The sequence below is a fragment of the Sus scrofa genome, chromosome 12 (genome assembly GCF_054392235.1).
Source record: "Sus scrofa isolate SSC_HxYL_T2T_F1_AM1 chromosome 12, Sscrofa_HxYL_maternal_Yorkshire_Landrace_v2.0, whole genome shotgun sequence".
NCBI lineage: Eukaryota > Metazoa > Chordata > Mammalia > Artiodactyla > Suidae > Sus > Sus scrofa.
The window spans coordinates 6,114,671-6,140,724 of record NC_139394.1 but is presented as its reverse complement, the minus strand read 5'-3'; the positions used below and the strand labels follow the sequence as shown (position 1 = coordinate 6,140,724).

Here is a 26,054-nt window from a genome sequence, read left to right as displayed (position 1 = left end):
TATTTATTTTTATTTTTTATTTCTTTTAGGGCCACATGTGTGGCATATGGATGTTCCCAGGCTAGGGGTTGAATTGGAGGTGCAGCTGCTGGCCTACGCCTCGGCCACCCCAGATCTGAGCTGTGTCTGCTACCTAACACCACAGCTCAAGGCAATGCTGGATCCTTAATCCGCTGAGGAAGGCGAGGAATCAAACCCTCATCCTCATGGATACTAGTTGGGATTGTTACCGCTGAGCCATGACAAAAATTCCTATTGAGTTTTACTTAAGTGATTTTGCTTTTTTTCCCCTCGTGTACTTCAAGTGATGGAGGTGAAAATAGTTACAAAATATGCTAGTAAGAAAAAACATGCTAGGAAGCTGAGGGATAAAGTCTGAGGGTAAACATTTGTGTTAATTCATAAGCATATAGGGAGTTCCTGTCTTGGCTCAGTGGAAATGAATCTGACTAGTATCCGTGAGGACACAGATTCCAGCCCTGGCCTCGCTCAGTGGGTTAAGGATCCGGTGTTGCCGTAAGCTGTGGTGTAGGTTGCAGACAGGGCTCGGATCCCATGTTGCTGTGACTGTGGTGTAGGCCAGCAACTCTGGCTCTGATTTGACCCCTAGCTTGGGAACCACCTAATCTTCAGATATGCTGTGGTTTTGGCCCTAAAAAGAAAAATTCATGTGCATGTAAATGATAAATGGTAGTTCATATCATTTTTAATGAAATTAGCAAAGAACTGGAAGCTTTTGTCTTTAGATATGCTGTTAAAATTTTTAGAGTGAGTTTTTTTATGGGGATGGTGGTGATGTCAAATGCTTTTTTCTGTTTTATTTCAGAAAAATCAGAGATGGTGCCTGGTTGCCCCTATATCCATATTATCCGGAAAGATATAGATGTTTATTGTAAAATCCTAAGAAAACTCTTCAACGAGTCCCATGGAATCTTTGTGGGCCTTCAGAGAATTGAAGAAGAGTTTACTGGAAAATCCAGAAAAGCTCAGTAAGTAGGCTGCTTATATGTGCTGGAGCCTACAACTAGATTATGAAAAACCAAATGAAACATATCCTTGTCCTTTTAAATGATAGATGGATCACCTGGAGCAATAAGGCACCTCTGGTTCTATTTTGTGGTCTCTGTACTGGGCAGTGTAAGTGTCAGGGATGGAAATGTCTAACAGAAAATGTGCAAACGGCTGCTGATAGAGTTGTTGGCTGCTTGATAATGCTTTCTTTGTGTATATTTCTGTTTTATTCTGCGAAGAATGAAATTTAGGCCAAATAAGCACTTGAGAGTCATTGCATGGGTTCCCATTATTGGGAGTTTAGTTTTGTCTTTAAAGAATTAGTCTCAGTTCCTACTGTGGTGAAACGGGATTGGCCACGTCTTGAGAGTGCTGGGACACAGGTTTGGTCCCCAGCCCGGCACAGTGGGTTAAGGAGCTGGTGTTGCTGCAGCCTGGGTTGCAACTTCAACAACAAAAAAAGAATTATTCTCAAGGCCTTTTTTTTTCTTTTTGTAAGAGACCACAAAACTTGTACTATTTATAGACTAGAATTGTTCAAAGTGTGGTTTATGAGTTAGCTGCATCTGTCTCAGGTGCTTGTTCAGGACCTACTTTATTATTATTATTATTATTGTTATTTTTTTTTTTTTTTTTGTCTTTTTAGGGCTGCACCCTCGGCATATGGAGGTTCCCAGGCTAGGAGTCTAATTGGAGCTGTAGCCGCCGGCCTACACCACAGCCTCAGCAATGCCAGATCCAAGCCGCGTTTGGGACCTACACCACAGCTCACGGCAACGCCACGACGGGAACTCCAGGCCCTACTTTATATCACCAAAGTCTATGGGTGGATCCCAAAATCTCTAGGTAAGTCTTAAGCACAGCGGAGTTTGAGAAGCCCTGTTAGATTTTTCTTCGTGTCCATTCATATGGACAATGTTGGTATTTCTACTGAAGAAACCAGTTTTTTCCCTCCTGTGTTTCATTCACAACACTTTTTTTTTTTCTTTTTTTTTTTAAGGGCTGAACCCGAGGCATATGGAGGTTCCCAGGCTAGGGGTCAAATCAGAGCTGTGGCTGCTCGCCTACACCACAGCCACAGCAACGCCAGATATGAGCTGTGTCTGCGACCTATACCACCGCTCACAGATCCTTAATCCACTGAGCGAGGCCAGGGATCAAATTCTCATTCTCACAGACATCGGGTTCTTAACCTGCTGAGCCACAATTAGAACTCCTGCCTTTTGACACCTGTGACTTCCGCCTCACGCACACTGACCAGGGCGACTTCCACAATGATTCATGTGTAAATGTCCTAATTTGAAGCATTAACGCTGGATGCTTAACCCATGGAGCAAGGCCAGGGATCAAACCTGTGTACTCAAGGATGTTAGATTCGTTTGTGCTGAGCCACGATGGGAACTCCTGAACTAATTTAATTTTTTTTGTTTATTTTATTTTTTTGTTGTCTTTTTAGGGCTGCATCTGTGGCACATGGAGGTTCCCAGGCTAGGGGTCTAATCAGAGCTGCAGCTGCCGGCCTATGCCAGAGCCACAGCAACTTGGGATCCGAGCTGTGTCTGCGACCTACACCACAGCTCATAGCAATGCTTAACCTTAACCCATTGAGCAAGGCCAGGGATCGAACCTGCAACCTCATGGTTCCTACTTGGATTCGTTAACCACTGAGCCATGATGGGAACTCCACTAATTTTAAACTTATAGAAAAGTTACAAAAATGATAGGTTCTGTACAGCTCTCACTTGATCTCTCTAGTGTAGTATCTTACATAACCACATTACTGATATTTATTTAATTATTTATTTGCTTTTTAGGGCCGAATCTTCGGCATGTGGAAGTTCCCAGGCTAGGGGTCGAATCGCAGCTATAGCTGCCATCCTGCACCACAACCACAGCCACAACCACGCAGGATCCGAGCTGCGTCTGTGACCTATACCACCACTCTCAGCACCGCCAGATCCTTAACCCGCTGAGCGAGGCCTGTGATCGAACCTGTGTTCTCATGGTTACTAGTTGGGTTCTTTCCCACTGAGCCATGATGGCAACTCCTGTCTGGTGTTTTCTCATGATGGGACAAGAAAAATTACACCTTTTTAGTAAGACTACCCCAGAAGTGTTATGATTCGTTCTCAGTACATTGTATCCCAAGGTTCATGATGCCAGTGTTTGTTACATTAATGTCGACCTTGATTACTTGTTAAATGTGGTTTCTACTGGGTTTCTCTATTGCGAAGTTACCATCTTTCCTTTTGTAACTAATAAGTATTTCAACCACTAATTTTTGAGTCCATCAGTGGGTCTCATTTGCAACACTTAATATCATTATGGACTCCTGGGTATTTATTTTGGTCCATGATATTTAGTTACATCTTATTTTATTGGGTTGCCCAAGTTTGCTTTGACCATTAGGAGCTCCTTCAGGTTGGCTCCTGTCTTTCAGCAAGCTGTTACCCTTTTTATTTTTTGGATACGTTCTATCATCGCAAGGTGTCCCTTACTTTTCTATCACCACAGAATGTTCCAGGTTCATCTTGTATGTCATTTCATTTTTTGTAGATTGGTTCGAGTGAGTAAAAACTACCGATCAGTCATAAGAGCGTGCATGGAGGAAATGCACCAGCTTGCAAGTAAGGATTTTGTGTGTATGTGTAATAGTAGTTGACGTATCTGACTTTAAATAGTACAAGATAAAATCTGATTGACATTCCAGTTCAAAACTCTTACGTTCCCATCTTATGTAATCCTTAATTTTTTGACAATTGTTTTAATTATGCTTTTCAAATTAGAACATACTGAGTTGACAAATACGAGGCCAAAGGGCCAGAATAAAGATCTTCGACAGGAGTTCCCGCCATGGCTCAGTGGTAACGAATCCGCTTAGTATCCATGAGGATGCCGGTTCGATCCCTGGCCTCGCTCAGTGGATTAAGGATCCAGCATTGCCGTGAACTGTGGTGTAGGTCACAGATACAGCCCAGATCTGGTGTAGCTGTGGCTGTGGTGTAGGCTGGCAGCTGCAACTGCGATTCAGCCCCTAGGCTGGGAACTTCCATTATGCTGCTGGTTCAGCCCTTTTAAAAAGCCAAAAAAAAAAAAAAAAATCTTTGACAGTCACATTCCCAGGTCTTTGGTAGTGGTTTTTTAAACCATGAGAGCCCTGGAGTTCGCATCGTGGCTCAGCGGAAATGTCTTTTTGCCTTTTTTAGGGCCACTCTCTTGGCACATGGAGGTTCCCAGGCTAGGGGTTGAATAGGAGCTATAGCTGCTGGCCTACGCCACAGCCACAGCCACAGCCACTTGGGATCCGAGCCGCGTCTGCGACCCACACCACAGCTCAACGGCAACACCAGATCCTTAACCCACTGAGCAAGGGCAGGGATCGAACCGTAACCTCATGATTCCTAGTTGGATTCGTTAACCACTGTGCCACAATGGGAACTGCAAGTGGCTCAGCGGAAATGAATCTGACTAGCATCCATGAGGACGTGGGTTTGATCCCTGGCCTCTCTCAGTGGGTTAAAGACCTGGTGTTGCTGTGAGCTGTGGTGTAGGTGGCAGACGTGGCTTGGCTTTGGCGTTGCTGTGGCTGTGGTGTAGGCTGGCAGCTACGGCTCTGATTCAGCCCCTAGACTTGGAACTTCCATATGCCATGAGTGCGGTTCTAAAAAAGCAAAACGAAAACAAAAACAACCCACAAAAAACCATGAAAGCCTGGATGCTGGGTACTCTTATATAACACGGTGGTCTCTGTGTTTGCTATTTTGTAGCTGAAAGAGCCACTTGTAATTTAAGGGCCTCAGTTTGAGGTCCCTGATCTACAACAAAGATTTGTGAAGCATTTTTTAAAAATCTGTGAAAGTTGGGAGTCATTAGAAGGTACGAGCTGCCGTACCTTTATATGAAGCTGTAACAGTAAGACTAAGATCCCAGTGCTAATTTAAAATGTTTTGTGTTGAGAATTCCCCTTGTGGCTCATTGGGAATGAATCCAACTAGGAACCATGAGATTGCAGGTTCGACCCCTGGCCTCGCTCAGTGGGTTAAGGATCCAGTGTTGCTGTGAGCTGTGGTGTAGGTCACAGATGCTGCTCGGATCTGACATTGCTATGGCTGTGGCGTAGGCCAGCAGTTGTAGCTCCGATTAGACCCCTAGCCTGGGAACCTCCATATGCTGTGAGTATGGCCCTAAAAAGGAAAAAATAAAATAAAATAAATTAAAAATAATAAAAAATAATGTTTTGTGTTTTATTAGTTGCTGCTAAAGATCCAGCCAGTGGCGGCCAGTTTAGCAGCCAGGTAAGGGGGATGCGGCCACTTTTGCGGTATTGGTACCGTCCTGTCCTTCTCTGTTTCAGCATCTACATGGATTGGCTTTGCAGTCACCAATTTTGCAGAAATCTCTTTTTTTCCCACTAGACAGGCAACTCCTTGGGGTGGTTAGAATCATCTTGAATTTCCTGGCGCCCCCTTCCAAGTCTGGTACTTTGGAACACGAGAGTGTCCTGGTGAATATTTCTATGAGTTTTCAGTTCTTAGGGGAACTATGAATCCGAACCACATTGTGTCACCCAGACTAGTGAGCTGAGCTTTTGGAATCACTGGTTAGTCTTCTAAACTTTATTTAAGTGATGGACCTAGTGTTTTTACTGAGCTCCTAGGTTATTATGCCTTTTTTTTTTTTTTTTTTTTTTTTTGCTGTGCTTGTGGCATGCAGAAGCTCTAGGACCAGGGATCGAACCAGTGCCACAGCAGTGACCAAAGCCACAGTAACGACAGTGCCCAGATCCTTAAACTACTTTGTCATCAGGGAACTCCTGGGTTTGCCCTTTTTTTTCCCCCTCCATTTTTCCTTATTTGCTTTTCATGGCCATACCCGTGGCATATGGAAGTTCCCAGGCTAGAGATTGAATTGGAGCTGCAGCTGCTGGCCTACACCACAGGCATAGCAACTTGGGATCTGAGCTGCATCTGTGACCTACACCACAGCTCATAGCAACGCCACATCCTTAACCCACCGAGTGGGGCCAGGGATCGAACCTGCATCCTCATGGATACTAGTCAAGTTCTTAACCTCCTGAGCCACAATGGGAACTCCTGGGTTTGCCTTTTAATATCCTAAATGTCAGTCCTGTAAATACCAACTTTACAATTTTTGCTGTATCTACATGTTATACATCATTTATTGAATATTTTCCTAAAAAATCATCTTTCCCTTGTTACTCAGAGCTTCGTCCTAAACCATAATATTCATTAAGATCATGGGTGTGATGAGCTAGTTATATTTTTCTACTGCACGTTGAATTAAAACTATAGCCATTAAAATAAAAATTATTAGTCTGGGGAGTTCCCGTCGTGGCTCTGTGGAAACGAATCTGACTAGCATCCTTGAGGATGTGGTTCGATCCCTGGCCTCACTCAGTGGGTTAAGGATCCGGCATTGCCGCGAGCTGTGGTGTAGGTCACAGACATGGCTTGGATCCCGAGTTGCTGTGGCTGTGGTATAGGCTGGCTGCTACAGCTCGGATTCAATCCCTAGCCTGAGAGCTTCCATGTGCCGTGAGTGCTGCCCTAAAAATCTGAAAAAAAAAAAAAAAAAAGAAAAAAAGCCCATGTCCCACCCCTCAATTCCTCCCTGGCTGCCCTGTGGGAAGCCCTGCCACGGACCGCGCTGTAGCCAGTGAGTTAATGAATGACCGTCATGTGTTTCAAGCGCTGCTTTGTTCCTTTGCTCTAAGGAAAAGAACCTCAGGAATGTTTTCAGTCAAAATCTTGTCTCCACTTTTCCCTTAGATCTCCATTTTGTCAGCCATGGAGCTCATTTGGAACCTTTGTGAGATTCTTTTTATTGAAGTGGCCCCAGGTAAGCCCAGAATCATCCTGTCATGACGTCAGGGCTGTCCCCCTGCTCCTCCCTGTGTGGTGATGAATGGTCTGTGGCCTAGAATGCTCTCCCTCCCCGCCCCAGCTGCGCCTTTGCCATGTGGGTCGGGGATTGAACTCACGCCACAGCAGTGACCCAAGTCACAGCAGTGACCCAAGTCACAGCAGTGACCCAAGTCACAGCAGTGGCAATTTTGGATCCTTAACCTGCACCACCACGGAAGCTCCTAAAATACTTTTTTTCATCAACAAACCACTAGAAAAGATATTACAGAGAAGCCTGCCGTTCTGTCAGAAACTGCAAGAAGGACTGGAATGTCCTCTGAAAACCTGAAATGTTAGGCAGGTGACCCCTGACAAATACCAAGAACACCTGTCAAACCAGCATGTCGAAGGGTGGTCCGTGTTTCTGTCACGGTTGGTCACACTTAAGGAAGTGTCAGGAGAAGGGGGGGAAAGCGTGGCTCTGGTTCTTTCTGGCCTCCAAAGAGACCAGCCCTGCCAGTGCTTTGGTCTCAGACGTCTCGTCTCCAGAAACGTGAGCCAGCACACTTCTCTTGTGTGAAATCTTTAAAGGAAAAGGGCTCTAGGGATACGAGGAGGGATTACGTGGGGGAGGCAAAGGCACTTTGAGAATTCTTTTTATTTATTTATTTTTGTATTTTTGTATTTTGAGGGCCGCTCCCTTGGCACATGGAGGTTCTCAGGCTAGGGGTCGAATTGGAGCTGTAGCCACCAGCCTACGCCAGAGCCATAGCAACACAGGATCCGAATCACGTCTGTGGCCTACACCACAGCTCACGGCAACGCCGGATCCTTAACTCACTGAGCAAGGCCAGGAATCGAACCCGCAACCTCATGGTTCCTAGTCAGATTCGTTAACCACTGAGCCACGAGGGGAACTCTGAGAATTCTCTTGTTAGGAGTTCCTCTTGTGGCACAGTGAAAAGGAATCTGACTAGGATCCAGGAGGTTGTGGGTTTGATCCCTGGCCTCTCTCAGTGGGTTAAGGATCCGGCGTTGCCAGGAGCTATGGTGTGGGTCACAGATGCAGCTCGTATCTGGCATTGCTGTGGCCGTGGTGTAGGACGGCGGCTACAGCTCCAATTTGACCCCTAGCCTGGGAACCTCCACATGCCACGGGTACGGCCTTAAAAATACAAAAAACCTGGAGAGAATGTTTTGTTAGAGGTTGGGTCGGGGTAGCCCTTCAAGTTCACTGTGATCCGAATTAAATTGTGGTCCGTTCTGTATCCTGGCTTGAATAGGCTCTTTGTGGAGGTACTAGGCTTTTTTCTTTTTTTTTTTAAGGGCCACACCCCAAGGCATATGGAACTTCCCAGGCTAGGGTTGAATCAGAGCTATAGCCACAGCCATGCTGGATCCCTGACATACTGATCGAGGCCAGGGATCGAACCTGCATTCTCATGGATACTAATCGGATTTGTTTCCACTGTGCCACAATGGGAACGCCCTTTGTTTTTAGTTCTTGTGTGTGTGTGTGTGTGTGTTTTGTCTTTTTTAGGCCCGTACCCTCGGCATATGGAGGTTTCCAGGCTAGGGGTTGAATTGGAGCTACAGTTGCTGGCCTACACCACAGCCATAGCAATGCCGGATCCGAGCTGTGTCTATGGCCTACACCACAGCTTACAGCAATGTTGGATCCTCAACCCACTGATTAAGGCCAGAGATTGAACTGGCAACCTTATGGTTCCTAATCGGATTCATTTCCGCTGCAGCACAACGGGAACTCCTTTTTTTTTAAAATTCTTTTAATGGTTTTATGTTTGCTGTTATCTTTAATGTGTATTCATAGTCTGTGTAGGACTTCTCTTGTGGCTCACTGGGTTAATTTAAGGATCTGGTGTTATCACTGCAGCAGTTTGAGTCGCTGCTGTGGTGTAGGTTTGATCTCTAGCCAGGGACCTTCTGCAGGCCAAGGGTGCAACCCCCACCCCCACCGCCCCCTGCCCCCAAAGTCTCTGCAGTTGTCGCTTTTTATGCTTTTGCTAAAGTACTGAGCAATTTGAAATTAAGATTACTTGTCTGCCTCTTCCACTATATTTTGAGGGCTATCACCATGTTTCAGTCTTTTTTTTTCGTCTTGCCTTTGGCATATGGAAGTTTCTGGGCCAGGGATCAAACCCCCACCACAGTGTTGACCCAGGCCATTGCAGTAACAACGCCAAGTCCCTAACCTGCTGTGCCACAAGAGAACTCTAGGTTTTTATCTTTGTTGTATACCTGGCACCTGGGCAGTACTAGTCCCTGTATGGCCATGACTTACACAGCCTGTAAGTATTGCGTAGTTAGGAAGAATCTGGGGGTGTGATGTCTGGGTCTCCTGTTCAGCACTTTCCAGGATTCAGTGAAAGGTGGAGTTGCCTGGCACAGAGGAAGCATTCCATGAAAGTCCACTTGCTAGCTCGGCCCTGTATTCAGGACCATGTGTGGGAGTTCCCATTGTGGTGCTGAGGAAATGAATCCGATGGGTGTCCATGAGGGTGGGGGTTCCGTCCCTGGCTTCTCTCAGTGGGTTAAGGATCCAGCGTTGCTGTGGCTGTGGTGTATAGGGTGGCAGCTGCAGCTCCGATTCAGCCCCTATGCTGGGAACCTCCATATTCCTTGGGTGTGGCCCTTACAAAAACAAAAAAAAAGGACCACGTGTGCTCTCTTAAGAGGGATAAACCACTTGCTACATACTCAGCTCGTCTGGCCTGCATTCTTTGCTTTGGGGGAAAGGGGAATTTACTGCTTTTGTTGTGATGAGAATTTTCCTCCCAGCCGGCCCCCTCCTCCTTCACCTCCTTGACTGGGTCCGATTGCACGTGTGTGAGGTGGACAGTTTGTCGGCAGATGTTCTGGGCAGTGAGAATCCAAGCAAACACCAGGACTTCTGGAAGCTGGTAAGAACCTCAGGCAGCGCAGGCCTCCTTGCCTTCCACCCCCTCATTGTCTTCTGGGCCCACAGACAGGCCCGAGGGTGTGCGCTGGCTCTTTGAGTCTGTGATTATGCAGTCCTGCCTCGATCTTTCCTTCCCTGCTCCACGGGGGAGCCTAGGACCAAGTTATCATCTGAGGAAAGCAGCGCTCTGTACTTTGCAGTGAGAAGGGAATTTGTATTTCTTTGTGGATCTAGGATGAAAAGACTTGGAGATGCTACAGAACCACTTGATGAGTGCTAGGCAGGGAATTGGCAAGAGTAAGTGAGCAGGGGGCGATTTCAGGTGATAGAAATGTTTACAAAACTGATTGTGGTCATGGTGCACCCTCTGTAAACATACTTCAGCTCACTGAATTACACAGGTAGGTGAGTATTTGTAGTGTGTAAATTATCACTCAGTAAAGCTATTAAAAACAGAGATTGGGAGTTCCCGTTGTGGCTCAGGGGGTTAAAAACCTGACTAGTATCCATGAGGATGTGGGTTTGATCCCTGGCCTTGCTCAGTGGGTTAGGGATCTGGTGTTGCTGTGAGCTGTGGTGTAGATCTCAGATGTGGCCCCAATTAGACCCCTAGTCTGGGAACCTCCAGATGCCGTGGGTGCGCCACCCGCCCTCAAAAAAAAAAAACATGAGAGTGTATGAACTAGTTGATGGACACCGTTGGAGCTCTTGTTTTACTCCTGAGTCAGATGGTGTGGGGGCACATTGGAGAGTCGAAAAAGGAGTTCCGTGATCTGATCTAGGTTTTCAAAGGCTCTTCTGGCTACACTGCTGAGAACAGAGCAAAGGTGGAGCAGAGACCGGTCTGGAGGCTGTGGAACTAAGCCAGGCAGAGGCGGTGGTGACGGGGACAAGAGTAGGAGCTGAGCGGTGGAGATGGTGAGAAGTGGCCGAGTCTGCATGAGGCTTAAAGATAGAGTTGAGGAGCTCTCTTGTGACTCAGCGGGTTAAGGATCTGGTGTTGTTGCTGCTGTGGCGAGGTTCAATCCCTGGCCCTGGAACTGCCACGTGCTGCGGGTGTCGACATAAAAAAAAATGGAGTTGATATTTATTGATGGATTGGATGTGTGAGAAATAGAAGAATGTAGGTTGGTGAGTTGAGGTATCACGTATTTGCTTTGAGGCATGTTCAGCAAGATGCCTGTGAGATCCAGGTGGAGGCATTGACTGGGCAGTAGGAGACACATATCTGGAATTCAGAAGAGGCTGTCTAGGCTAGAGAGAGAAGATGGGATGTGTCGGCATATATATTCTTGGCTTTGAGGTGATGGCGGGGGAGGGGGGCACTGAGCAGGGCCAGGGATTGAACCCTTGTTCTCATGGATACTAGTTGGGTTTGTTCCTACTGAGCCTCCAGTATTCCTGGTTTTTTGAGCTGACTTGTAGTAAGAAATTTTACTGTGCGTGTTTTACGTATATATTTTTTACAATTTATGTGTAATGTTGATTCTGTAGATAGTTATGGTCTGTAGAATCTCCTGGAACCCCAAGTTTTTGATTATTCAACCATTGCTCCTTGTTAGGAAATTATAGGTTTCCTTCGAGCCTCTGGTCACAACGTTTTTGTTAGCTGGTCGGTTTATAATCTTCTTTTACGTATGTTTCTGTTTCGAAACACCTTATTTAATATATGTTGTTGGAGTTCCCATCATGGCGCAGTGGTTAACGAATCCGACTCGGAACCATGAGGTGGCAGGTTCGATTCCTGGCCTTGCTCAGTGGGTTAAGGATCCAGTGTTGCCGTGAATTGTGGTGTAGGTTGCAGACACGACTCAGATCCTGTGTTGCTGTGGCTGTGCTTTAGGCTGGCAGTTACAGCTCCAATTAGACCCCTAGCCTGGGAACCTCTATGGCCGTAGGAGCGGCTCTAGAAAAGGCAAAAAGACCAAAAAAAAAAAAAAAAAAAGTATACATATATATATATATATCTTGTTGATTCATTAGCATTGAACTCATGGCCAACAGCCCTGTAAACCTTGTCTGAATGAAGCTCATCTAACATGTATATTCTGACATGATACATGGCACGTTATAGCCTTCTTTGCACTTAGCACTGAGCGGCACTTCAGCACAACGCTTGGGGGCCCAACAAAACGCATGAAAATGTAAAAAATACGGCGCTAAATAGATCGCAAAAAAGATACTTATTTAGTGTGAGAGCTGATACCAGAAGGTGGAACTCCAGTTGTTCAGCCTCAGCTGGTAACGTGTGTATCAGGTGACTCACATTTGTTGCCCCTTTCTGGGCACATGTCCAGAAATGATGGTGAAAGCACCTCAGATATTGACTTGGGGGTTACAAATAAATTTCAGCAGGCAGCCGTCTGCACAGATACGGAATCTGACTGGAGAGGCTCAGTGGTAATAATGTTGATTGTATATGTGCATGTATGTATGTATTTGAACTCAGAGTTTTATGAACCAGTACTTTATTTGATGCACTTGGAATTTTTTATTTTATTGTGCTTATTTTTAAAAAGTTACAACCTCAGTGGGTTACATGTGTGGTTTGAGAAGCATGGTACAGGTTCAAACTGTGAGACTCAATGAATCCGATTACCTCGGGAGCTTCTCCAGGGCTAGAAAGCCAGAGTCTGGGCTTAGGGGACTGGCTTCTGAGCCTGCCGTGAACGTGTGTGTCCTTGGGTGTCCTCCAGGTGACCATCCTGGTGCTGCAGGGCCGGCTGGACGAGGCCCGGCAGATGCTCTCCAAGGAAGCCGACGCCAGCCCCACCTCTGCAGGCATGTGCCGCGTCCTGGGGGACCTGATGAGGACAATGCCCGTTCTCAGCGTATGTGGGAGCGGCTGGCCTCTCCCGGGTCCTGGAGATGGGGTCCTGCAATGAGAATAAGGGGTCGTGTGCTGACGGGCTCGCTCTGTGTCTCTTGCCGTAGCCTGGTAACACTCAGACGTTGACCGAGCTGGAGCTGAAGTGGCAGCACTGGCACGAGGAGTGCGAGCGGCACCTCCAAGATGGCACATTCGCCTCCAGTCCTCACCTCGAGTCTCTTTGCAAGGTCTGTGGGAAGCAAGTCCAGGTCGGGGCCCAAGCTGGCTTTCCCTGGGGACCGCAGCATCCAGCGCAGCAGCGGCAGGAACTTGGTCCTTGGACAGGGCTGTCAGCTGCGTCTGGAAGGAGAGAGCTTTCAAAGCTGGTGCTGCAGCCGAGATCAGGAGGTGATGTAGCAGTCTCGCCCAGAGCTAAGGAGTCGTGTCTCTCTTCTCAGATCATGCTGGGAGACGAAGCTGCCCTGTTGGAGCAAAAGGAGCTTCTGAGTAACTGGTACCATTTCCTAGTGACCCGGCTCCTGTACTCTTGTCCCACAGTGAAACCCATGGACCTGCACTGCTATGCCCAGGTGAGCCTGCGCTCCCCGGAGTGCGCCTGGGGCATAGGAACCCTGAGGTGCCGCCCCGCCCCCGCTGGGTCATTTTCACCCCTTGGCCTCTTGGAGTTGAACCCCCCTGGAGAACAGGAAGGGGCTTTCCTTGGGCGCTTTTTGCAGGACCCCGTCACCCTTCCCCAGGGTGCCTTACCCAGCAGCCCTGCCTGCCCCCTTGAGTCTCTGCTGGCATCTGGGGATTGAATGGGTCACCCCCTTTCCACAGTCCAGCCTGGACCTGTTTCTGGGAGGTGAGAGCAGCGCAGAACCCTTGGACAACATCTTGTTGGCAGCCTTCGAGTTCGACATCCACCAAGTGATAAAGGAGTGCAGGTAGGCCCTGCTGCCGCCGCCGGCGGTACGGTCCGCGCGGGACCGCCCTCGCAGCCGTCCTCGCCTCCAGTGCCTCTGCTTGCTGGTGTCTCAGCTTTCTTCCCACAGACCTGCTGCCCCTGTGCAGCCACATGTGGGCAGGTCATGGCTTCTCTCTGGAGAGCTTGGGGCCCTTCCTGAGGCTTGACGGCTCTTGTATTTGTAACAGTTTCCATTTCAGGGATGTTTACTTAACATAACGTTGCAGGAAATTCCTTTGATATTTAAAACCTAGAATTAACAGACACTAAGCGGATTCTTGGAACCCAACGAACATGCAATCACCGTAAGGGACGGAGCTCTCAACAGTCTCACTCTCTGGTGAGCCAGGGTACCACACCTTCGGCCCTTGATTGGGTCTGTTCAGAGCAGGGATTCTGCATCAGCCCGCTCCCCAAAAGGGTATCTTGTCATTACACTGAACCTTCAGCAAGGCAGGAAAGGAGTGTGAAATGTGATCCAAGGTAGAGCTTTCCAGAAATTTGCACGTTGTAATAAGTCAGAATTTACCTTCCCGGAGTTCCTGTCGTGGCGCAGTGGTGAACGAATCCGACTAGGAACCATGAGGTTGCGGGTTCGGTCCCTGCCCTTGCTCAGTGGGTTAAGGATCTGGCGTTGCCGTGAGCTGTGGTGTAGGTTGCAGACGCGGCTCGGATCCCGCGTTGCTGTGGCTCTGGCGTAGGCCGGTGGCTGCAGCTCCGATTCAACCCCTAGCCTGGGAACCTCCATATGCCGTGGGAGTGGCCCAAGAAATAGCAAAAAAAGACAAAAAAAAAAAGAATTTACCTTCCCTTGTGCAGTCTGGAGAGTGGCGTTGCACCAGTGACGCCCAGAAGAAAGCTAGGAACGCAGCAGGTGGCCTTGCTCACGTATCAACTCATTGACCTTGACTGAACCTACTTTTTTTGGTAAATCAGGGCAATGGGAAGGGTTCCCCACCTGCTGCCATCTCTTCCTGTTTTGGCCAAAAGAGAGCCAGGGCTTCAAGAAAATGCTCTTAGATTTGGAGAAAGGAAAACGGGTTTTGTGTCAGCGTTCTTTTCAGAGACTTACAGAGACTTTAGTTGGTGCCTGAAGACAACTTCAAGAGTTTGGCTGATGGCGGTGGGGGTGGGGGTGGCATCTGCCTGGAGCGGGTAGTGACAGTAACTTAGAAAGGCACACACGTCATTATTTCGCTTTGTCAGTGTCTCTGCCTATAGTTTAAAGCAACAGTCTTGCCCGACGCTTGTCTGTTAGTGGCAGTGGGTTATTTCCTCCTGGGCCTCCTTCCTAAGCCACATACGGCTTTTAAGGAACAAAACAGAGTTGAAAAGAACGAGGAGAAGAATAATAAAAAGGGAAGGTACTTCGTTCTTTTCAGTGGCAACAGAAGGAAAAGCTAGAGAAGTGTCAACAGAGAGGGTGGCTTTTGTGAATCCACAGGTTACGGCATCACTCCAACGCCAGTCGCAAAGGAGGAAAGGTCGGCTTGTAGCCCCTCAGTCTGGGCGCCTCTCTGCCCCGGCAAGTAGGACAGGGTCTGAAGCTTCTGTTGGCACTGCATCTAGGAGCTTGGGCTTACCTGAGCAGGAAGCCATCTCCTAGCCCATTTCGAAGGAGGCCCTGAAAAGCGCGTCGCGGGACCTCATCCCACGGTTTGGAAGCAGGGCCGAAGTCTCTTCGGAGGGTGTTAGAGGCGGAAGGACTGGATTTGGGGTCTTGTGGGCATGTGCTTTCTCTTGGGTTGTGCCGGTCAGGCCCGAGCTGGGCCCGGAGGGGAGGGGGCACGTCTCTTTGGAGCTGGGCCAGTGCGTTGGTGGGACGGGGCGGCCTGGCTGATGCAGATGTGATGTCAGCTGGGGTCACGGCTACCCTGTGACAGCGGAGTGAGGGCGCTCCTCTCTCAAGGCACTGGAGGGGAGGTTTCTGCAGGGCAGACCCAGAGGGGCAGCGGGGACTCCCGAAGTGGAGTACAGAACCCCTGCCGAAGGGCCACCTGTTTGCCTATCGGCCCCACAGCTGGGAGAAGGCGGGTCCTCTCCGAGGGCGCGTTTCCTGTCTTGTGGGTTGCAGAGGCCCATTCCTGCTGTCTGGCAAAAGGAGACGGAACTGGCACGCACTTTACTCCGAGCCTAGCAAGATGGCAGCTTCCTGGTGCCCGTAAAGCTCTTCAGGAGTGTCAAAGCCCAGGGAGTCGGGTCTTCTTTCAGAAACTAAGAGGTCCGGTGGAAGATTTGCCTGATCCCATCTTCTTGCCGGCCCTTTGGCCCAGCCCCTGACCTTGGCCGTGGAGGGTGGTGGCGCACAGACCCTCACTCTCCACTTTCAGGAGGCCCACAGCCACCAGAGCTCGGCTGGGCAGAGGCAGGGGTTGCTGCAGAGCCACCGAAAAAGCAGGACACAGAGTTGGGCGAAGCGATGGGAGCAGCCAAGTGCAGGGCAGACAGTCCTCGGGAGCATGACCGTTGTTTCCTCGGGGAGGGCTGTCGCCGCCGCCGCCACTGCCGGCCTTCGCTGGTCTGTCCGGCTCAGCGTCCTCCCTCGGCTGGTAGAACAGAAGCTGCTGCAGAGCTAATGCAGACTGCAGACCCTCCCAACACCTTCGAACGGGGAGCTTGTTCACCTGGTCTCTGTAGATCCTGCACTCAGGTCTCCATCCTGTGTATGCGAAGATCTGAAGCCTGTGTTCAGAGGCACACAGCCCTGCAGGGAGACCTCGACGGCCCAGTTCATGCGGCACTCAGCCTGGTCTCGGTCACTCAGGCTGTGGTGTTCGTTCTCGGCCTCAGTGGTCACTGCCCGGCGGCCTTGAGGCTGGCACATCCCTTTGGGAAGACCTGGGGCTGTGCAGACTGGGGCAGGTTGTGGCTCCCCTGGCTCTGGGGTCCCCCAGACCCACCTTGCTGGCTCTTTTCCAAAACCATCAGCTCGCAGTCTAGGTAACGTCAGCTGGCGGGAGGCTGAGGTGTCATTTCCTCTCGCCCAGCCCACCCCCACTTCTTTACTTTTAAGCGCAACTTGACATCTGTTGGACATCAAGCTTTGAGATGACAGGTGTTTTTCTTGTACAATGTTTACAGTCTGGGCCAGATGTGGGACCCCTCAAGAGAGGAACCCCATGTCAGACTGGAAGTCAGGGCAAGCTCTCTAAGTTGAGTCCTGCGAAGCTCAGTGAAGAACACTGGGGAAGGTCACGTCCCAGCAGAGTGAAGGCATGGAGAAGGGAACACGGCCTGTTACTTGCTTGCGGAGCTGCAGACATCCCTAGAACCAAAAGACTAAATAAATGAGAGGTGGGTTGCACTGGTGACAGAGGTAGGAAAGAAATCAGATCATCAAGGACCAAATAGTCCCAATATAAACACGGGGAGCAGAGTTTCTGTCATGGCTCAGCGGAAGTGAATCTGACGAGTATCCATGAGGATGAAGGTTTGGTCCTTGGCTTTGCTCAGTGGGTTAAGGATCCAGCATTGCCGTGAACTGTGGTGTAGGTTGCAGATGCGGCTGACATCTGTCATTGCTGTGGTGTAGGGCGGTGGCTACAGCTCCAGTTTGACCTCTAGCCTGGGACCCTCAGGTGTGACCCCCAAAAAACAACAACAAAAAAAGGGGAGCCACTGAGGATTTTTAGCAGGACAGTGCTGTGAAGTTTGTATTTGAGAAAGAGTAGTGCGAAGAGGACAGCAAGGCTGGTGCCCGGGAGGCCAGTCCTAAGGCCAATACAGTTAGCAGTGTGGAAAGTGGTACTAATTATACGAACGGTGGTGGTAATAGTTAACACGGCTTCGCTTTTACAGAGTATTTCATTTTATCTTGCAACATACTTTTGGGGTAGGTGCTGTTATTTTCTTTCTTTTTTGTCCACCCCAAGGCATATGGAGTTCCTGGGCTAGAGATCCGATCCAGGCTTCAGTTGAGACCTGCGCCTCAGCTGCAGCAACACTGGATCCCTTAACCCACCCTGCTGGGCCAGGGATCGAACCTGTGTCCTTGGCACTGCAGAGACGCCACCGATCCTTTTGGGCCACAGTGGGAACTCCAAGTGCTGTTATTTCACGCCTGTCTTATGGACGAGTGTGAGCCCTGATGAGGGCTCACAGGGGGCTCTGCGGGTAATTGGATCCAGAGCCTTTGCCAGAGTTCATACTGTTCCTGCGCTCTTAAGCACTGACCGGTCTGTCAGTACGTCCTGTGAGCGCCTCTTGAAAATGTACTTTACAACTGGCTGTTCTTATTCCCGCCACAGCGACTACCCTGGCCCACCACCGTCACTGCTGGCCTGAGCTATTAACAGGTGGCCCCTGACTGGCGTCCCACTACCTCCTGTGTCTCTACTGTCCTTTCTCACAGGACAGCCTAAGTACCTTTCAAATCCTAAACCAGGTCATTCTCCTGCTTACCGTCCTAGTGGCTTCTCATCACAAGGCCCCAAGTCAGCTGCCTCCACCCGCCTTGAAGTTGGAGGCAGCTGAGCTTTGTTTCCACCCGCAGTTCTTTACCGCTGGCTGTTTCCCTGTTCCGGGAGCGCTCGTCTTCCGATAGCACATTCCTCATCCGCAGCCCTTTGCTCCAACAACCCTCTGGACTAGTTTTCTGTATGAACTTACTCTAGGAAGGGTGGGGATGTGTGTGATTTTACCTGTGAAGAGGCAGCTTGTCTTACATCTTGTCAGTTGATGCTTTCTCACCTTATATGCTGTTTTATTCTTAGGACTGGTAATTGCTGATTTTGTCCATTATGTTTGAATTTTTCATAACTTCAGTCCCTAAGATACTGTCAGAATCTTAAAGTCCTGTACTGACCGTTATAATTCTTCCACTTTGACAATGAAGCTGTGGTTGAAGGAAATGAACTGGGCAGTCCTTGAGTAGCAGGTCTGTTGTTTTTTTTTTTTTTTTTTTTTTTTTTTTAGGGCTGCAGGTGCAGCATATAGAAGTTCCCAGGCTAGGGGTTGAATTGGAGCTGCCGGCCTAGGCCACAACACAGGATCCGAGCCACCACAGCTCATGGCCAACGCCATATTCCTAAGCCACTGAGTGAGGGCAGGGATCAAACCCGCGTCCTCATGGCTAGTTGGGTTTGTTACCGCTGAGCCACAATAGGAACTCCTGCAGGACTGGATTTGAACCAATTTGCAGTGCTTTCCCTTGGACACAGCTATGCTTTTAACATGTATATAGAAAATAGAATTTTCAAAAATAATATATTTCTTTTGTTTTTGTTAGGGACATACCCATAGCATATGGAAGTTCCCAGGCTAGGGGTCAAATCAGAGCTGCAGCCGCCAGCCTGTGCCACAGCCACAGCAACAACAGATCTGAGCCGTGTGTGCAGCCTACATCGAAGCAAGGCCAGATCCTTTTAAGCCACTGAGTGAGGCCAGGGATCGAACACACATCCTTAGGGATACTGGTTGGGTTCTTAACCTCCTGAGTCACAGCAGGAACTCCCCCAAAATAATCTTTTAAGAGCAGTTTATAGTTTACCACTTGTATATATTTATATCTTACCACATATTTCTCTTGAAAACAATCCAGGTAAGCCAAGAGGTAAAATTACTTCCATTTATAGATGAAAGGGACACAGAGGTAAGTGACTGAAAGGACAGTCTCGAGATCCAGTCATATGATACCTTTTCCATTAAATCACCTCCTGACTGATGAAATAATATTTTCAGCTGTTAAACTGTTGCTACATCAAGGAGGTGTGATGAAATTATAATGGTTAACAGCAACATTATCCAGTGAGTTGGGGTTTGGTTGGGGGGCTGTCATAAGGAGATATATTTATTGGGACTCTTGTCTAAAAAGGACACAATCAAGGAATGCAGCAGGAGTTCCCACTGTGGTTCAGCAGTAATGAATCCGACTAGTATCCTTGAGGATGTGGGTTCCATCCCTGGCCCCACTCAGTGGCTTAAGGATCCAGTATTATCGTGAGCTGTGGTGTAGGTTGCAGACGAGGCTCAGAACCCATTCTGCTGTGGCTATGGCATAGGCCGGCAACTGCAGCTCTGATTTGACCCCTGGCCTGCGAGCTGCCGTATGCCACAGGTGTGGCCATAAAAAAAAAAAGAAAAAGTTGAGCTGTATTTGATATATGAGAGAATTTTAGGAAGGCCGTCATGACATTCCACAATGAATTCTGGAGCAGGTGAAGTATCATAGTACTTCTATCTTTAAGATCAAGGCAAAAGTTTTAAACATTGAAAGCTTCCTTTCCCTCTCCCAAGATGGGAAAGATAGTCAAACATTTATATACAGATACAGAAAGGCCAGTGCCAAGTAACAAATGAAAAATATAACTCAAAATGATGTATGCACACTTGACGACAGTAAATGCATTGGTAAGCTTCACACAAAATGATGCCAGAGAGTTTACAAATAGTGATGGAAAAACTTCATCAGACCCTTAGCGGGCCCTAGAAAATGTCATTTTTAACAAGGGCCGCCCATGATTCTAGGTTTTGATTAAGAAAGAGTTTTTAAAGTGACATGTCTGTAGTTGTATTCATAAAGCATGCTAATGAAAACTGCAATGAGGAGAAATGTTAATAGCAAATGCAATGCAAACAGAGCTATTCCTTTGAGTTCCATGTTTCATCGAAACTCAAAAGCCACTAGTCTTTCGGTCTTTTTCTTGTACATTATTCTGCATCTTCGTCCTCTATATCTAATTGGATCCCTGGATTTTATTTCATTTTCTGTGTGATATTCTTCACTGACAGGTATCATCGGTTCTTGTTTTGAGGGTTGAATGTCTTCCTCCGTGTCCACTGTTAGTCCCTACCTAGCATGCAGCGACCTCTCTGAGCTTGCAGGCAGATTCCAGCTTGTTGCTGTCCCTCCCGTCCTAAACCCATAAGAGGCCATGCGGGATTCCTGCTTATGCTCCACTCGTGTGGGCCGTGGCCTCTCATCCTGACTTTGCCCCTTACCTTGGTGTTTGAACTTGTAGCATTGCCCTCAGCAACTGGTGGTTTGTGGCCCACCTGACAGACCTGCTGGATCACTGCAAACTCCTCCAGTCTCACAACCTCTAGTAAGTATGCTGGGGCCAACACTCTTCTCGCTGCCACCCAGACCCTTGGGTGTGGGGGTACCCGAATGCCTGGAAGGGAGGTTGGGCTGTCACAGGGGGCCCTGGATAGAGCAGCCCAGGAGTTTGGTCTCATGTTACGTTTTATTCCAGCTTCGGGTCCAACATGAGAGAGTTCCTCCTGCTGGAATATGCCTCAGGCCTGTTTGCCCATCACAGGTATGCTGGCAGTGGGTGCTCCTCAGCATGTGGCTGCCGGGGGTCGGGGCAGGGGGGCGGGGAGGGGGCTTGGACTCTGTTCTCTCCTGTCTGGTTCCCCGAAGGCTGCAGGGTTTGGAGCAGAAGCTGCCTTGAGTGCGCATTCCCAAGCCCCAGGGCAGCGTCTGGGCTTGCCAGGCCCTCATGTCTGTCCTTGGACCTGTGCAGCCTGTGGCAGCTGGGGGTGGATTACTTTGACCACTGCCCTGAGCTGGGCCGAGTTTCGTTGGAGCTGCATATCGAGCGGATCCCGCTGAGCACGGAGCAGAAAGCCCTCAAGGTGCTGCGGGTTTGCGAGCAGCGGCAGATGACGGAGCAAGGTGAGTGGCTTCTCTGCCCGGCGTACCTCTGTGCTCATGCCGTGCTGCCCGGACTGAAGAGCGTCTGGGCAGCAGGTGCCAGGAGGTAAACGAAAACCCAGCACACTACTGGGGAGGGACAGAGAGCTAGGGGTCCGATGGGAAGTAGTGGAGGACGTTGCCTTTATAAAGGTTCTGAGTCACTTCTTCTCTCATGCTTTCACCAGAGGTCAGACGGGAGCAGCTGTGGGTTGTCCTGTCCCAGTGGGTGGCTCTGGCTAAGGCTGGCTGGGTAGGGAAGTGGGACTGGAGCTGGCTCAGGAAGAGCACGGGGTGGCGGGGGGAGCGAGGATGGTTGCTCCTTCTCTTCCCCTTGCTGCGGAGTGACTGGTAGAAACCTAAGCTGCCTTCCTGGAGGAGGCACTGCATGTTCATGACTCTCTGTGAAAGCACATGGCATTCAGGACCCAGAAGAGGAGAGGGCTTGGAGTACCTGGACAGATCAAGGAGGCGCTGATCTGTGGGGAGCAGGACACATCTTTGTGCCACCCCTGAAATGAAGCCCCCTCGCAAAGCCAGTCCTTCCAGGGTGGGTCCTACTGTTAACAAAGCCAATTAGAGAATTTATGAACCCTCGAGTTCCTAGTTCTGCTGGCCAAGCTGTACGTGGAGAGCCCATAGAGAAGCCTAGTTCAGGAGGTGGGAAGGCCGCTCCTGTCCCAGTGGGGTTCAGGAATGGAGCGACTGACAGGGTGAGAGGTGTGCCTTTTCTCTTTTCCCTGCAAAGTTCGCAGCATTTGTAAGATCTTAGCCATGAAAGCTGTCCGCAACAATCGCCTGGGCTCCGCCCTCTCTTGGAGCATTCGAGCCAAAGATGCTGCCTTTGCCACGCTGGTGTCAGACAGGTAGGCTCAACCGGTGTGCCCTCCCTGGGTGCTGTCTGGCAAGGTGGGAGGCTGAGGAGGTGAGCCCGGGACTGCTGCTCTCATCTCCAGGCCGGGCCTTCCTTGCAGGTTCCTCAGGGATTACTGTGAGCGAGGCTGCTTTTCCGACCTCGATCTCATTGACAACCTGGGGCCAGCCATGATGCTCAGTGATCGACTGACGTTCCTGGGTGAGTCTGGCCTCTGGCCCCTGGACCTTCAGCACAAGTGGGCCGTTACAGAGATTGGAGGGATGGTTCTAGACTTCTCCAGGCCAAAACACATAGACCCGTGTGCCAGTCTCTGCAAAGCACATATTTTTGTGTTGTTTGTCTTTATAGGGCCGTACCCACAGCATATGGAGGTTCCCAGGCTCGGGGTCAAATCAGAGCTGTAGCTGCCGGCCTACACCACAGCAACACCAGATCCGAGCCATGTCTGTGACCTACACCACAGCTCAGGGCAACGCCAGATCCTTAACCCACTGAGCGAGGCCAGGGAATTGCACCTGCGTCCTCATGGTTCCTAGTCAGGTTCGTTAACCACTGCGCCACGACCGAACTCCCAAGGCATATTTTTTGGTAACATTTTATCTTCCGGTAATTTCAAACTTAGAGAAAAGTTATGAAAATAGTATAAGAAGTAAGGAATTCCCCTATACTCTTTACCCAGACTCACCAGTTACATATCTGGCCTCATTTCTCAGTCAGGCTTTTTTGGGAATAACTTGAAAGTAAGTTGGAGACACTGTTTTCCTTTCTCCATAAACACCTGCATATGTGTTTCCTTTAGTAAGAACAGTCTCTTACTGGAGTTCCCATTGTGGCTCAACAGTAACAAATCCAACCAGTACCCATGAGGATACGGGTTTGATCCCTGGCCTCGCTCAGTGGGTTAAGGATCCCATGTTGCCCTGAGCTCTGGTGTAGATTGCAGACTCGGCTCGGATCTGGCTTGGCTGTGGCTGTGGTGTAGGCTGGTGGCTATAGCTCGGATTCGACCCCTATCCTGGGAACTTCCAGGTATGCGGCTCTAAAGAGACAAAAAAAAATAGTTCTTTAACCAGTTCTCAAAATTAAGACGTTCAGCACTGATCTAACACCCTTTCACAGGCCACGTTCTGATTCCATCAGGGACGCCCTTCATTTTGTCCAGATTCGTGCATTTAGTTTTCATGTCTTACTAGTGTCTGTTGCCTTTCTTGGTGCTTCTTTAACCTTGACATTTTTGAAGAGTCAGTTCAGCTCTTGTAGAAGGTTCTCACTTTGGGTTTATCTCATGAGCAGGCGCAGATGGTGTATTTGGGCAGGAATTCCACTGAGGTGGTGTGTTCTCTGAGCTGTCTATCCCCTTACTGGTGGAGTTCACTGTGACGGCTTGGTTAATGTGGTGGCCACTGGGGTCTCCTCTGCGTAGCACTGGTTTTCCCTTTAATAATTTGTGGGTTATTTAAGTGCCTTGTTCCTCATCAAACTTTGACCCACTAGTTGTAGTAACTACTGGTGGTTTTCTGACTACCATTCCTTGTGTTTTAGTTGGCATTCCTCTGAATGGAAGATGTCCCTTTGTCCCCCTATGTTCTTTCATTTATATCAGTACATTTTTTGTTTTTGTTTTTTTAGGGCCACACCCCCAGCATGTGGAGAATCCCAGGCTAGGGATCGAATTTGAGCTGGAGCCACCAGCCTACACCACAGCCATAGCAATGCCAGATCCAAGCCGCATCTGCGACCTACACATCTCACGGCAACACCAGATCCTTAACCCACTGAGCGAGGCCAGGGATCGAACCTGCGTCCTCGTGGATATTGGTGAGATTCATTATCCGCTGAGCCACGAAGGGAACTCCTACATCAGTAAACATTTGATGTTTATATTCTCTGGCATGTGGCTCCTTGGAGCCCCTTGTGAGCATGTGGTGGTTTGTTTTTGTTTCTTGGCCAAGCCCTTGGCATGCAGAAATTCCTAGGCCACCCAGCCTGTGGTTGCACTGCAGAACTCCTTTAAGCATGTGTTGTGGGTTTTTTTTTGTTTTTTTTTTTTTTTGTTTTTTTTTTTTGCCATTTCTTGGGCTGCTCCCACAGCATATGGAGGTTCCCAGGGTAGGGGTCTAATCAGAGCTGTAGCCGCCGGCCTACGCCACAGCAACGCAGATCCAAGCCATGTCTGCAGTCTACACCACAGCTCACGGCAATGCCGGATCCTTAACTCACTGAGCAAGGGCAGGGACCGAACCTGCAACCTCATGGTTCCTAGTCGGATTCGTTAACCACTGAGCCACGACGGGAACTCCTTAAGCATGTGTTTTGAATCCTTTTGGTTCCATCGGTCCATGAGCTTGGAGGCTGCTCTGGAAGAATTTCCCTGCTCTGTGGAATAGCTAGTCTGTGTTAGGGCCAGGGTGACCTGTTGGTTTTTTTCATTCTCCATAGGAAAGTACCGTGAGTTCCACCGGTTATATGGGGAGAAGCGTTTTGTTGACGCTGCTTCTCTTCTCCTGTCACTGATGACGTCCCAGATTGCCCCCCGGTCTTTCTGGATGACGCTACTAACAGACGCCCTGCCCCTCTTGGAACAGAAACAGGTATACTGAGTCCACCTTGATTTTCTTCTATGCCTTTCATCCTGTAGCTGTTGCAGATGTATGTACATCCATCATCTCCTAAGTGGGTCTGTGTGCGTGTCCCCCCAGGGTGCCAACTCTGGAAATAGATTCTGCAAAGCAGACTACTTAATTTGAAATGGAGCAGCTGTTTGCTGACAATGCTCAGCCTAGGGCCCTGTCACGAAGAGCTGGGCCTGAGAATAGGCGTGCTCTGCCCTCCCTGGGTTGCATTTCCAAAGCACACTCCTTCAAACGGGATGCACAAAAGGCTGGCTCAACTTGGACTCATACCCAGAGCAGGGCAAGCTGTGGTTGGGGAGCAGCTAAGCGAAGCAGCACCTCTCCCCTAGGTGATTTTTTCAGCAGAGCAAACGTATGAGTTGATGAGATGCCTGGAAGACCTGATCTCAGAAAGGCCAGCGCATGGAGAGCCCGATGCCCAGCAACTCCAGGTCAGTTTAGCTTTTGATTTGTTGGTTCCACAATGGAGATGAGAAAAGGCCCCCAAAACACTGGCTCTGGAATTCACATCATGGCACAGCAGAAACGAATCCGACTAGGAACCATGAGGTTTCAGGTTCAATCCCTTGCGTCACTTGGTGGGTTAAAGGATCCTGTGTTGCTGTGAGCTGTGGTGTAGGTCGCAAATGCAGCTCAGGTCTGATGTGGCTGTGGTGTAGGCTGGCAGCTGTAGCTCCAATTAGACCCCTACCCTGGGAACCTCCATATGCCATGGGTGCAGCCCTAAAAAACAGACCAAAAAAACCACCACTGGTCCCTTACAAACTCACATGCCTCTCAACCTATGACTATGAAACACCAACTTCTTTGGGGTGATTCTAGTGTTTGGCCTCTTGATTGCTTTCTTTCCTGGTAGTCAGAGGTCCTTGGCATGTGGTTCCATCTCTGGAAGATTTGGCTGAATGTTAAACACCCTTTATCTACCTTTGGGTAGATAGTCCTGGAAGTGATAAAGAAGGAAAGATTACTGCTGTTCCTCATGCTGGCTCGCTTTGCTTTTAGGATGATGACATAGAGACCACCAAAGTGGAAATGCTGAGAATTGGTCTTGCACGAAATCTTGCTCGGTCAATTATAAAAGAAGGCTCGTTGGACGGTTCCTGAGGCCAACTCCAACATGGTATCTTTGTAAGGCAATGTATATACATTTTTAAAAGAATAAATGTGGTTTTTTTTGCAAATATAAGGCAAGTTCGTACATGTATAGTTTTTGAGCTATCACTGCTATAAACCTCAGTTTTAGAGAAAAGCCTTCCCCAGAAGTCAGGGCAGGCGAAGCACCCTCTCACCTACAATTAGAAACCTGAACAAGAGCATTCAGTGTTTTTTGTGTTTCT

At 49.0% G+C, this 26,054-nt stretch overlaps 1 protein-coding gene and 1 pseudogene across 6 annotated transcripts in view; one reads left to right on the top strand and one right to left on the bottom strand.

Annotated features, from left to right (window-relative positions):
- NUP85 (nucleoporin 85) overlaps positions 1-25,903 on the top strand; it is a 30,987-nt gene extending 5,084 nt beyond the window's left edge. For 2 of the 6 annotated variants that reach the window (XM_084983632.1, XM_084983633.1), the window contains exons 3-19: positions 827-989; positions 3,568-3,638; positions 5,263-5,306; positions 6,801-6,870; positions 9,675-9,796; positions 12,492-12,576; positions 12,730-12,852; positions 13,063-13,194; positions 13,445-13,551; positions 20,531-20,614; positions 20,765-20,830; positions 21,038-21,189; positions 21,956-22,073; positions 22,182-22,282; positions 24,524-24,675; positions 25,047-25,148; positions 25,720-25,903. In XM_084983632.1, coding sequence (XP_084839758.1) covers positions 13,066-13,194; positions 13,445-13,551; positions 20,531-20,614; positions 20,765-20,830; positions 21,038-21,189; positions 21,956-22,073; positions 22,182-22,282; positions 24,524-24,675; positions 25,047-25,148; positions 25,720-25,821 — 1,113 coding nt within the window. In that variant the 5' untranslated portion in view covers positions 827-989; positions 3,568-3,638; positions 5,263-5,306; ... (3 more) ...; positions 12,730-12,852; positions 13,063-13,065 and the 3' untranslated portion in view covers positions 25,822-25,903. Of the gene's footprint in view, positions 1-826; positions 990-3,567; positions 3,639-5,262; positions 5,307-6,800; positions 7,580-8,009; positions 9,797-12,491; positions 12,627-12,729; positions 12,853-13,062; positions 13,195-13,444; positions 13,741-19,584; positions 19,654-20,530; positions 20,615-20,764; positions 20,831-21,037; positions 21,190-21,955; positions 22,074-22,181; positions 22,283-24,523; positions 24,676-25,046; positions 25,149-25,719 lie in introns of those variants that run through there. The other 4 variants (XM_003131211.7, XM_021066654.2, XM_084983630.1 and 1 more) reach the window with 3 other exon arrangements.
- Positions 20,030-20,445, bottom strand: LOC110255914 (DNA-directed RNA polymerases I, II, and III subunit RPABC4 pseudogene; annotated as a pseudogene).
- Positions 25,904-26,054: the final 151 nt, after the last annotated feature.